The sequence below is a fragment of the Bison bison genome, unplaced genomic scaffold (assembly GCF_000754665.1).
Source record: "Bison bison bison isolate TAMUID 2011002044 unplaced genomic scaffold, Bison_UMD1.0 scf7180017864312, whole genome shotgun sequence".
Lineage (NCBI taxonomy): Eukaryota > Metazoa > Chordata > Mammalia > Artiodactyla > Bovidae > Bison > Bison bison.
The window spans coordinates 2,741,525-2,753,773 of record NW_011494884.1 but is presented as its reverse complement, the minus strand read 5'-3'; the positions used below and the strand labels follow the sequence as shown (position 1 = coordinate 2,753,773).

At 40.2% G+C, this 12,249-nt stretch overlaps 1 protein-coding gene across 3 annotated transcripts in view; it reads left to right on the top strand.

The window, feature by feature from the left end:
- The first annotated feature begins 587 nt into the window (after positions 1 to 587).
- ZNF140 (zinc finger protein 140) overlaps positions 588 to 12,249 on the top strand; it is a 12,536-nt gene continuing 874 nt past the window's right edge. The window contains exons 1-5 of one of the 3 annotated variants that reach the window (XM_010852473.1): positions 588 to 794; positions 1,127 to 1,179; positions 2,717 to 2,843; positions 3,093 to 3,191; positions 10,572 to 12,247. In XM_010852473.1, coding sequence (XP_010850775.1) covers positions 1,171 to 1,179; positions 2,717 to 2,843; positions 3,093 to 3,191; positions 10,572 to 11,740 — 1,404 coding nt within the window. In that variant the 5' untranslated portion in view covers positions 588 to 794; positions 1,127 to 1,170 and the 3' untranslated portion in view covers positions 11,741 to 12,247. Of the gene's footprint in view, positions 795 to 1,126; positions 1,180 to 2,378; positions 2,844 to 3,092; positions 3,192 to 10,571; positions 12,248 to 12,249 lie in introns of those variants that run through there. The other 2 variants (XM_010852475.1, XM_010852474.1) reach the window with 2 other exon arrangements.

Below are 12,249 nucleotides of genomic sequence, written 5' to 3'. Positions count from 1 at the left end.
ATGGCTGAGCCAATCCAAGTTTAGTTTGCTAACAGATCATTTTTCTTTCTTGTCTCTAATCTTTTTTCATAAACTGTTCAGCTCTACCTAGCATAAGGTTCCCTGATTCAGTGGGCCTAATCTCTCCTAACCTTCCCATCTCAATACAAAGCTTCTCGCCCTACCTCCCATCCCCTCAGCTCAGAGCTCTGTCAGAGCTTAGTCCTCTGTGTGTGCTCGGGACCGAGCTGTCAGCACGGGGAGGAACAGAGCTCTCGGGGGCTCCCTCTGGAGCTTCAGGGTGGAAGCCCGGCTGCCGCCTCTGCTCACGCGGACAGCTCGCCAATCTGGGCTCGGCTTGGGGACGATCGCCGATGGCCGCCCCGACCGCGGTGGTTGAGCTGCCACACCGGACCTCCAGGGTCTGGGAGTCAGAGTCCCTCGGGTAGGAGGGTCCTGCCACTGCCGCCGTCTGAACTGTAAGTCTTGGAAGCAAAGGCAAGGGCTGCAGTCGACTCTGGGAACAGTAGTCCAAGCGTGGATGGCTTGGACTCAGGCTGAAGCCGCAGTGGACCCTGGGAAGTGTAGTTGTTTGAGGCCCCGTTCACCTTGTGGGCGCGGGGCTTACTGGGAGTTGTCGTGTGGGGGGCTCTCTGCCCGCGAGGCGCGGAGGCCGCGGTGGGTGCTGGGAAGCAGAGCTGTCTGAGGCCGCGGCCTGGTCGCGGTCGGTGGCTGAGGCTCCGGAAGGGGCAGTTTGCGGGACTCTGGCTCGGGGTCCCCGTTGCAGAGACAAGAACTGTCCTGTACTGACCGAGGTAGGAGAAGGGTCCGCCCTGCCCGAGCCGGCCCCCGCCGGGGCTGAGGTGACCAAGGGCGGTGGCCTCATCCCGAGCTCTGGAAGTCGTGGCTGCCCAGCCGGCAGCGCGGAGGAGATGCCCCAGCTGCGGCCCCGTTAAAGGCTGCGGCGCTGCGGCCTCGGGTCCGGCCCAGGCTGGGTGCCCCTGCCGCGGCGAGGAGGGAGCTGTCGTGGACGCCCCTGATCCTGCGTGACGAGGGCGGTGGTTGCGGAGCGACTGGCCCCCAGCCCGGCCCGGTTCGCCCGCACGGCGCCGCGGGCAGTGCCTCAGCTTCTTTCTCTCCCCCCCAGCTCTGCCCTCCACGCTACGTTCTCAGCCGGCCCTACCCTGAGCCATGTCGCAGGTAAATTGTGTTTCCTTTCTTCTAAATGCAGATGTTTACACAGGCTTTCCTTCTCCTGTAACCCCTACCCTTGTACCTGCCCTGCCTCCCTCTCTCGTGCTTGAGAGGACGTGAGAGGGTTCGCTGGGGGCTCGGCGCTGGGGGCGCTGTCCCGATGTGGGCGGGGTCTGAACGTAGACCTGGCTGTCCCGTTCTCCTTTTGCCAAACAAATTGGGTGGAATGAGGAGTGCTTTAGGCTTCTCTCTCCCGCTGCCGTTCTTTCACTTATTCGTCCTGTTTTTATTGATTATTTTATTATTATTATTATTATTTTATTGATTGTTTTAGTTGAGGCTAAATGCTTGGCAGGCAGTTGTGCTCCACAGAGGTGGGGGACAAGAAGGCCAGCCAGTCCAAATTATTCCGTCTGGATGCAGTTTCATTTCTCTGTCCTGCTTTTTTTTCATGCTTGTCTCCAAATCCAGAGGCTCTCCAACTTTTGCTGGGAGTCCAGTTTCCTTCTGTACTGCAGATCCCAGCGCAGTATATTATATTAGGAAACAGCTTCCTTTATTAGCCAATAATCTATAACAAGTTATAGCGACTTGAATTTTTGTTTTTAACTGTAAAATATAACTCTGTCATACCTCTGGAACTGTTACTAGTTTGGGACTTTTAAAAATCCCCTTCATGCCTAATGGCTATGTGGATCACTCCAGTGCTGCAAAGCAGGGGCTTATTATTCCCCCAACCCTGAGGGAAAAAGCTTTAGGTTCCACCCTGGAATGTCCTTATACTTTAGTCTTTATTCTCTTGTTCCATGACTTTGCTGAAATTGTCTCCAAGTTTCACAGCTATTTCTCAGAAATGGGGATGCCTGGGATAAACCTGGGTGTGTGTCCCTTAAACAGGTGCTGCTGCTGTATGCTACAGCCAGTAGTGACTATGAAGAAATTCTTGTCAAATCATTTTAAAATGTTGTTGTTGGTTTAGTCACTAATGCATATCCAACTCTATGCAACCCCATGACTGTAGCCTCCCAGGCTCCTCTGTCCATGGGATTTCCCCAGGCAAGATTAGTGAAGTGGATTGTCATTTCCTTCTCCAGGGGATCCTCCCGACCTAGGGACCGAAGCCATGTGGCCTGTGCCTCCCACATTGGCAGGCGGATTCTTTACTGCTGAGCCATCAGGGAAGCCCCCGCTAAAGTAGGCTGGTATTAAGGAAAATATACATCCCTTATTAAACATAAAGGGATTGTCTTCATTATTCATAAAGTGTTGTGAGATCTTAAGAATGTTTACATGTTGTTCACATGTACAGTCACAAAATTATAAATTACCTCAGGACAAAGCATATTTTTTTTCTTCAACTACACAATAAAACAAAACAGCTAAGCTCTTACTTATATTCTTAATAATAACTCAGAATACTGAAAACTGTCATTGCACTACTTACGTACACTGTCCACCCTCCACAGTGGACTCATTTCACTCCTTGATCAGGGCCTTTGGGAGCATAGATGCTGGTTGTACAGATGTATGTATGTCATTTCAGGGGTCAGTGACATTCAGAGATGTGTCCATAGACTTCTCCCAGGAGGAGTGGGAATGGCTCCAGCCTGCTCAGAGAGATTTGTACAGACATGTAATGTTGGAGAACTATGGCCACCTGGTGTCACTGGGTAGGTATTTCCTCTCATCTCCTCTCATGCAGAACTTGACCTTTAGGATGACTGTTGTGAATCTTGATTATCTGACTGAATATTCCCAAGGAAGGAAAGGTTTTTTTGTTTTTGTTTTTTTTCTTTCAAGAGGATAACTTCAACTAGTGTTTTGACATCTTTCATATTTATATCTGGCATTTCTAATAATGGCCTCTTTTTTGGTAAGGATTCAAGGACTAATTTTGAATGTATTTCATTTTCCACAAGCAGGTCTTAACATGTCTAAGCCAGATGTGGTTTCCTTATTGGAACAAGGGAAAGAGCCCTGGCTGGGGAATGGAGATGTAAGCAGAGAGCTGTTTCCAGGTGAGTGAGTGAGAAGCTGGTAATGAAGTTTTTAAAATAACAACCCAACCAGTCAGTGAGAAAGCAGTACTTTTTTTATATGTTGGATAGAAAGTTTTCCTTGAAAGGTACCAGAGATACGGGAGGGAACTGTGAGGTCTTGCCCATGCAAGGGGATCACTTCACACCTACCTACCTGTCTGCCTTCAGTTCTCTTCTCATCCTTTTTCTCACTTTATTTCTCTTCTCTTTCTTTCAAAAATTGACATATGTGCTTTTATTGTGTTAAGTTAAAAGGTGTATATTTTTTCCTTTATATTGCTGTTCTAACCCTCTTAAGTGATTCATTAGGCTTTGGTTAATTAATGGGTTTATTCCTTCACTAATATATTAACAATATTTATTTTTTAATCTCATTAAGACTTTCTCTTAGGTAGTATGCCTCAGAGAGTAGAAGGCATGGCATAGTGAGATAGTGGGTCTGTAAATAACTTGGTTAGAGGTCCTCAAGTTGGCAGTTCAACAATGAGAAGAAAGGAATTTCCAGTTGGTGTTAAAAACCTGGGTAATTGAAATAGGGATAGTAATAACAGAAATAGAAAAGACAGAAAAAGGGTCAGTTTTTGAGAAAATGTGGTGAATTAGTTTGAGATATGCATGGTGTGAGTAGAGGACGGTATTTCCAAGTAGAGAGGTGCAACAGACTACTGGAATATGTCTTAGAAAAGAATTCAAATTAGGAATGTAAAAGTGGGAATCTTGTATTAAGAAGGAAAAAATAGAAGCAATGAGATTGATTGAGAAGGGCTTTGAAAGCCTTCTTCATGTTAGGTTGAAATAAAATTGCTGGTGAAGCTCTTTAAAAATCAATATGGCCATGCTCCGCCATTTAAGATTCTGACATAGACGACCTTTGGAGCCTAAATTGTATGTATTTATGACAATTTGCATAAGTTCTGTAGTTGATTCTGAAGCCAACCTCTGTTGGAAATATACTGGCCTTTAGAGAGTGGTCCTCTGGAGATAACAGGTGAACATTTACATTTAAAGAGAAGAAGCTAATGGAAGGACTAGTGACAGGACAGAAGATGCCTTGAAAACAGAGTTCTGACTTTGAGAGCAAGACTTTCAGGAATAAGGACATGGAAAGAGAGTCCCGTATGGCTGAAAGTCACAAGGTGGGACAAGTGCCCAGAAACTTCCTCATCAAAGAATGAGTTGAATAAAAAGCCTCGAATACCACTACTTTAATATAGCTCTTGAAATTTTTGTGTGCTCCTTCCAGTACCCCCTTTTTTTGGCGAGTTAAATTTTATTTGGGGCAAAATGAGCACTGCAGCCCGGGAGACAGCACCTCAGATAGTTCTGAGGAACTGTTCCCCCATAACTTTTTTGAAAGGTGAAATAGCTCACAGAAATAAGGCATAAAACATAAACATGCAGCTTAAATTATTATAAGACACCCATGTAACTACCACTCAGGTCAGTAAACACAGAAGTCCTGAGTCCCTAAGAGCTCTTTGGGTGCTCATCCCAGTCACCCCCCACTGCATCCCCTGCAAAGGTAATTAATTTTCTTTAATGACAGTAACTTCCTTGGTTTTCTTTATAGTTTTTTCAACTGTTTGTGTCTCTAGTCACTTGTTTACATCTGTATGTTTGTGAACTTTTTATACAGATAATCATAATATGTATGTTCTAATTTACTTCTCTCAAAATTATTATAGTATTCAGGTATTTTGCATATTGATCTACGAGTTTGTTTCATTGTACAAGTAGATACAACCCAGTTTATCCATTCTGTTATTGACAGGTTCTTGGGTTATTTGCAGTTTAGGGCTGTTGTAAGTAACATTGCTGTTGTCCTTGGGTCCTGGCACATCCTGGCACAGGGTTCCTATGGTTTATATCTAGAACTGGGATTGCTGAGCCAGAGGATGATGTGCCTCTTTCACATCATTAGATGATGCCAAAATGTTTTCCAAAGTGTTTTTACTGACTTTGCACTCCACAGACACCATAAGTGAGTTCCTCTTGCTCCCCATGTTTACCAACACCATGTACTATTAGATATCATAATCTTCACACCTGTCAGGAGATAGCACACCTGTCAGGAGTGTGTGCAGTGGGAGCTTAATATAGTTTAAATGTGCATTCTACAATTACTGATGAAGTTGAGCACCTTTTCATATGTTTATTGAGTATTTTTATAAATTTATAAAATAAGTATAAAATTATAAAATAATTTATAAATTAAAATTTTTATAAATTTACCCTCATTTATGAAGTGCCTCTTAGTTTTTGCTCATTTATTGTATTCCTTTCTTGTTTTGTAGGAGTTACAAATTTTGGATACAAATCCTTTGCAATTCTGTTCACTTCAAATATCTTCTCTTACATGTGACTTACTTTTCCCCTTAAAACCTCTTTTAATGAACAGAAATCTTAATTCTAGTGTGGTCAGATTCATCAGTCTTTCCCTTTATGAGGTTTTTTTTTTTTGGATGTGTTTAAGAAATATTTCCCTACCATGAGGTCATGATGATGTTTTCCTAGATTTTCTTTTTTAAAAGCCTAGTTGTTTTGCCATTCACATTTAGATCCATGGTTCACTTTGGATTTATTTTTGTGTATCACATGACTTAGTGGTCAGTTTTGGTGTCTTCTTTGTTGTCTTCCATTTCTCAAGGTACCATTTACTGATATGTCTGTCCTTTCCTTCACTGGTTACTCATAAATTAAGTTTTTGTGTCCTGGGTAGGAAGAATCAATATTGTGAAAATGACTATACTACCAAATGCAATCTGCAGATTTGATGCAATCCCTATCAAATTACCAATGGCATTTTTCACAGAACTAGAACAAAAAATTTCACAATTCATATGGAAACACAAAAGACCCCAAATAGCCAAAACAGTCTTCAGAAAGTTAAGTTTTTGTGTATGTTTCTGGGTTCCCTATTTTTTTTCTATTTTTCTATCTTTGCATAAATCAATACAGTCAGTTATGGATTTAATACTGGATAACATTTGATTGTATTTGCCTCACCTCATTCCTTTTTTTGCTGAATAATGTCATTTACAGACATCTTGACACTTCACTATATAGTACTTCATTATCATGTATAAAGTATAGGGATATTTTCTATACAATTGGAATATTTTCACATCAGAATAACAGTTTTCCCTAATTTTGTTTTAATGCACTATCCATATATAAATGACTCATAAATGTGTTTATAACTGGATTATCTTTTCCTTGTGGGATGATGAAATATTCCTCTATGTCCTGTAACTCTGAGTTGTAACTTTTTTTTAAATATTAAGACTTTAGGTCTTATTTAAATCCTGTTGAGATATTAACTTTATTTAAGCAGGCTGTCAATATGGATAAGTTCTAACCTGTTTTCTCTGTACATGGTTCCAACGACAGTCTGGTTTTCAAAGCCTTTGCAGGTCTATTTTATTTGTCCCCATAAGCACCTCTTAGTGGCCTTTCTGGAACTTAGACAGTGGGTTCAGCTTTAGGTGTGCTATTTCGGGTCAGATCCATGCATGCACAGCTCAAGGATGAGCCCAGAATTTCATACACAACTTTATGAGATCACTTTCTTGAGCTCCTTTTTTCACAATCTTCCCTTTCCTTTTTGGCTCGCAGGGCCCCCTCTTTCAGGTCTTCTGGATAGAAAGGTAGACCTTTAGGTTCCTCTTTGCACTTCTGTAACTTTGTCTGCCTCTGTAGCCATGCAACAAGGGGACGGAGAGAAAAAACAGGGTGAGGGGTATTACCCCTGTACTCTTAGGACCATAGGTTTTTCTGCTGAGGGAGGAAATGTTACCCTGCCTTGGAGTGTGAATTGCCTATATGGCCATCCCTGCTGCAGCGTGCTTTGAGTTTGAGCAGAAGAGAATGGGAAATGAACAAACAAGATTTCTCTGTATGGACCCCCTTTCCCATTTATAAGACAGAAATAGAGGCTTCTCTTGGAGCTCTTTACCTATTGTCCAGTTCTTGCTTTCAGATTGCATTTAACTTTAGGCCTGGAGAGAGTGGAGATGGGAAAAAATACAAGAAACTCACCACCAGTTGTGTTACTTTGTGTTCTGACTTCCTTCTGCAGTCAGCTTGCTACCATTTACCTTTTTAGAGTGCTCAGCTAGCTCCTTTATGCACTGTTCATGGTTTTCACTTGTACTTAGTGGGAGAGCAGCCAGAGTGTACTTACTCCATCTGTACACGCTGGGAGCCATTCATATTTTATAAGTGAAGGGAAAAAAAAAACCTCAGAGTTACAGCATGCATAAAGATCATGCTAATAAAGTGAGAGGATGAGGTTCAGTTTAGACTGAGCAAAAGTATAAAGTGTAGGAGGAAAATGGTGAGAATTAAGGATGGTTCTGGAAAGCACTGACTGGTCAGATCATACAGGTATTTTACAGGCCGTATTAATGAACTTAGAGTTCATCCCTAGGCTAATAGGAAGTCATCCAAAGATGTTAGGCTGCGAGCGAGCACTTTAGTGACATCCTTCTGGCTGAAGTTTGGGAAACAGATTTACTGGAAGCAAGCCTAGGAAACAGGATAGCCATTTAAGAGTTATTTCCGTAAGGTAATCTAGATGTAATCATCACCTGAACCATGGAGGTGTCCAGGGAATGGAAGAAGGTATACAAATGGCAACAAAGTAAGGACGTGAACTCAGAAAGACCTGGTGATTGACTAGATAAATGACATGACGATGACTGAGGAATTGTGATTGACATCACTTTTTTTGCTGGTGGTATTATTTCTTGGAAGAAAAAAAGGATGAGCAAGTTTGAAAAAAGAAAGATTATATCAATTTGTAACTTACTAAATTTTGGATCTTTGGGATACTCAAGTATATAAATTCAGTAGGCAACTGAATATTCTAGATCTTGAGAGAGATCACAGTGCTTCTCAAATTTTAGTCCTCTGGATTGTTTTAAAACATACTTCCAGGCCCCTCTCCAGAAATTTTGAGTGATTAGGTGTGGAGTAGAACTCAAGAATTTACATTTTTAACAAGCCCCCGTGATACTGATGCTGAGTTAAAGTACACTTTTAGGAGTTACCTGTACAGCTTCTCAAGATTTTGAATTTTCTTTGTAAAATCTCTGTACCCCTGTTGTTGAATTTATTCTTAAGCAACTTTTTAAAGTTTCTTTTCTAAGAAGTTATATTGCTTTTCTATAGGAATGCTAATGACTTTGTATATTTATCTCTCTCAGTCTTTAGCATTTTAATAATATCTTAAACCTTCCCTGCAAATAATATAATGATTTTTCTATTAATTAATAAACTATTTTTTTAAAAAGCAGTCTTAGGTTCACAGCAAAACTGAGTGGAAAGTACAGAGTTCCCCTGCCCATTCCCACCCTTGCTTGGTCTTCCTGACAACATCCACAGTATTACATTTTTCACAACTGATGAACATACCTTGACATATCAGTATCACCCTAAGTCCATAGTTTACCTTAAAGGTTCTTTCTTGGTGTTGTACATTCTGTGCATTTTGACAAATGTTTAATGACATGTATCCATATGTTAGTATGATACAGAATAGTTTTACTGCCCTAAACATTCTTATTCTCTGCCTATTCATCACTCTCTTCCCCCAACCCCTGGCAACCATGGATCTTTTTACTGTTTCCATAGTTTTTCCTTTTCCAGAGTATCATATAGTTGAATTCATAGTATTTAGCTTTTTCAGATTGGCTTTTTTCACTTAATATTATGCATTTAAGGCTTATTCCTTTATACCTTTTCATGGTTTGATAGCTCATTTCTTTTTAGTGCTGAGAAATATCCCATAGTCTGGCTGTATCATGGTTTTCCATTCTCTTACTGAAAGACATCTTGTTTCTAAGTTTTGACAGTTATTAATAAAGCTGCTGTAAACTTCCATGTGTAGGTTTTTGTGTGGACATGTTTTAATTATTTATGTAAATACCAAGGAATGTGATTGCTGAATTGTATGATAAGAGGATGTTCTGTTTTATAGGAAACTGGCAAACTGTTTTTCAAAGTGGCTGTACCATTTTTCATTCCCACCAGCAATGAATAAGAGTTCCTGTTGTTCCACATCCTTCCAGCATATGTTGTTAGAGAATCGAATTTTGGCTATTTTGATAGGTGTGTAGTGGTATATCATTTTAATTTACAATTTCCTAATGACATATGATGTTGAGTATCTTTTTATATTCTTACTTGCCACCTATATATCTTCTTTGGTGAGGTGTCTGTTCATGTCTTTTGCCTATTTTTAAATTGGGTTGTTCATTTTCTTATTGTTGAGTTTTAAGAGTTCTTTGTATATTTTGGGTAGTAACTTTTGTCAGATATGTATTTTTGCAAATATTTTCTCTCAGTCTTTTCATCCTGTCTTCTTACTCCCTTGACATTGGCTATTTCAGAACAGAGGTTTTTAATTTTAGTGATGTCCACCTTATCAATTACTTCTTTCATGGATTGTGCCTTTGATGTTATATCTAAAAAGTCATCAATATAACTAACATCATCTAGGTTTTCTCCTTTGTTATCTTCTAGAAGTTTTATAGTTTTGTATTTTACATTTAGTTCTGTGATCCATTTTGAGTTAATTTTTGTTAACAATGTAATCTGTGTCTAGGTTCATTTTTATGCATGTGGATGTCTAGTTGTTCCAGTACCATTTTTTGAGAAGGCTGTATTTGCTTCTTATGTTGTCCTTGCTCCTTTGTCAAAGATCAGTTGACTTTAATCATGCAGATCTGTTCTGCACTCTCTGCTCTGTTCCGTTTATCTCCTTGTCTAGTCTTGCACCAGTGCTGCTCTATACTGATTACTATAGCATTACAGAAGTCTTGAAGTCAAGAGTCAGTCCTTTGACTCTTGTTCAGTGTTATGTTAAGTATTCTAGGTCATTTTCTTTTTTGTATAAACTTTAAAGTCAGTTTGTTGAGATCTGTGAAATAACTTGCTGGGATTTTGATTCGAATTTTGTTGAATCTGTATACCAAGTTGGAAATAATTTTAAACTTCCAGAGTTGCAAATGCAGTTGTCATTTTCAAGTCATTCTGACAGCAAATAAAGTTTAAATAGAGGTGAGGATGATTAACCACCTATCCTTTACAATTATTTATCTTCCTAATAGTTTTGTTTTTCCCTCACCTTCAATTACTTATTTTTAGTCTCCTAATTCACCTACATCTTTCTTATTTAATGTCTTCTGAATTTCTAGATTTCTGGATATACTGCTCAGATTTCAAAGACATGACAACTATAAAAGTCATGCAATGCTAAGATATGTTTTTCAATGTAATTCTCATTTTAAAATGGAAGAATGACATTTATGTTACTCAATACAAAAAATAAAAAAAATATTTGCTTTGTTTTTTCAGCTTCAAAGTCAAATGGTGAGATCAAAGAGTTTTCTCCAAAAAATGTCATATTTGAAGATGATTCATCCCAGTATTTGATAATGGAAAGATTTCTAAGCCAAGGCTCTGAGTATTCCAGTTTTAAAGAAGGCTGGAAATGTGAGGGTGATACTGAGATGCTGCAGGGAAATCACGGATGCATCAGGCAAGTGACAGCTTCACATCAAGAAGCCCTGTCTCAGCATGTGAATGTCAGTACTGTGGAGAGACCCTATGGATGCCATGAATGTGGAAAAACTTTCAGTCGGCGCTTTTCCCTTGTGTTACATCAGAGAACTCATACTGGAGAGAAACCATATGTATGTAAGGAATGTGGGAAAACCTTTAGCCAGATCTCAAACCTCGTAAAACATCAGATGATACATACAGGAAAGAAACCCCATGAGTGTAAAGACTGTAATAAAACATTCAGTTACCTTTCTTTCCTCATTGAACACCAGAGAACACATACTGGGGAGAAACCCTATGAGTGTACTGAATGTGGAAAGGCCTTTAGTCGTGCCTCAAACCTCACTCGACATCAGAGAATTCACATAGGAAAGAAACAGTATGTATGCAGGAAATGTGGGAAGGCCTTTAGCAGTGGCTCTGAACTCATTCGTCACCAGATTACACACACTGGAGAGAAACCTTATGAATGCATTGAGTGTGGAAAGGCATTTCGCCGTTCTTCACATCTTACCCGACATCAGAGTGTCCATACCTCCAAAACCCCCTATGAATGTAATGAATGCAGTAAAGCCTTCCGTTGCCACTCCTTCCTTATCAAACATCAGAGAATTCATGCTGGAGAAAAGCTATATGAATGTGATGAATGTGGTAAAGTTTTCACATGGCATGCATCCCTTGCACAACATATGAAAATTCATACTGGAGAAAAACCCTACGCATGTACTGAATGTGACAAAACCTTTAGTAGGAGCTTTTCCCTCATTCTACATCAGATAACTCATACTGGGGAGAAGCCCTATGTATGTAAGGTATGCAATAAATCCTTCAGCTGGAGCTCAAACCTTGCTAAACATGAGAGAACACACACTCTAGAGAACCCCTATGAATATGAAAATTCATTTAATTACCACTCATTCCTTACTGAACACCAGGGAATTCACACAATAGAAAAAACCTAAGAATGTATAGGTTAAAAAAAAAAAAAGTAGTTAATGCCTTACTTTGACTTCAGTGAACTCTTGAAAAGAAGCCTTATGTGAATATGTTGTGATTAAAATGTGGTCTATGCTGTAGTCAGTATTCTGGAGAAAACCCCCAGGAATATTTGGGAAAGCCATTAATAGCTGCTCATTCTCTTTTGTAACAATAGAAGATGAAATCAATCAGTATTGAGAAGATTCTTCATCTGGTGATGGTGGTGGTGGTGGTGGTTTAGTCACTAAGTCGTGTCCAGCTCGACCCCGTGGACTGTAGCCTGCCAGGCTCCTCTGTCCGTGAGATTTCCCAGGCAAGACCACTGGAATGCTTTGCCATTTCCTTCTCCAGGGGATCTTCCTGACCCAGGGATCAACCCTGCATCTCCTGCATTGCAGGCAGATTCTTTACTGCTGAGTCACCAGGGAAGCCTGTACTTTTTCCTGGAGATTAGAAAATTCATAATGAAGAAAAGTCAAACACAATGAGAAAT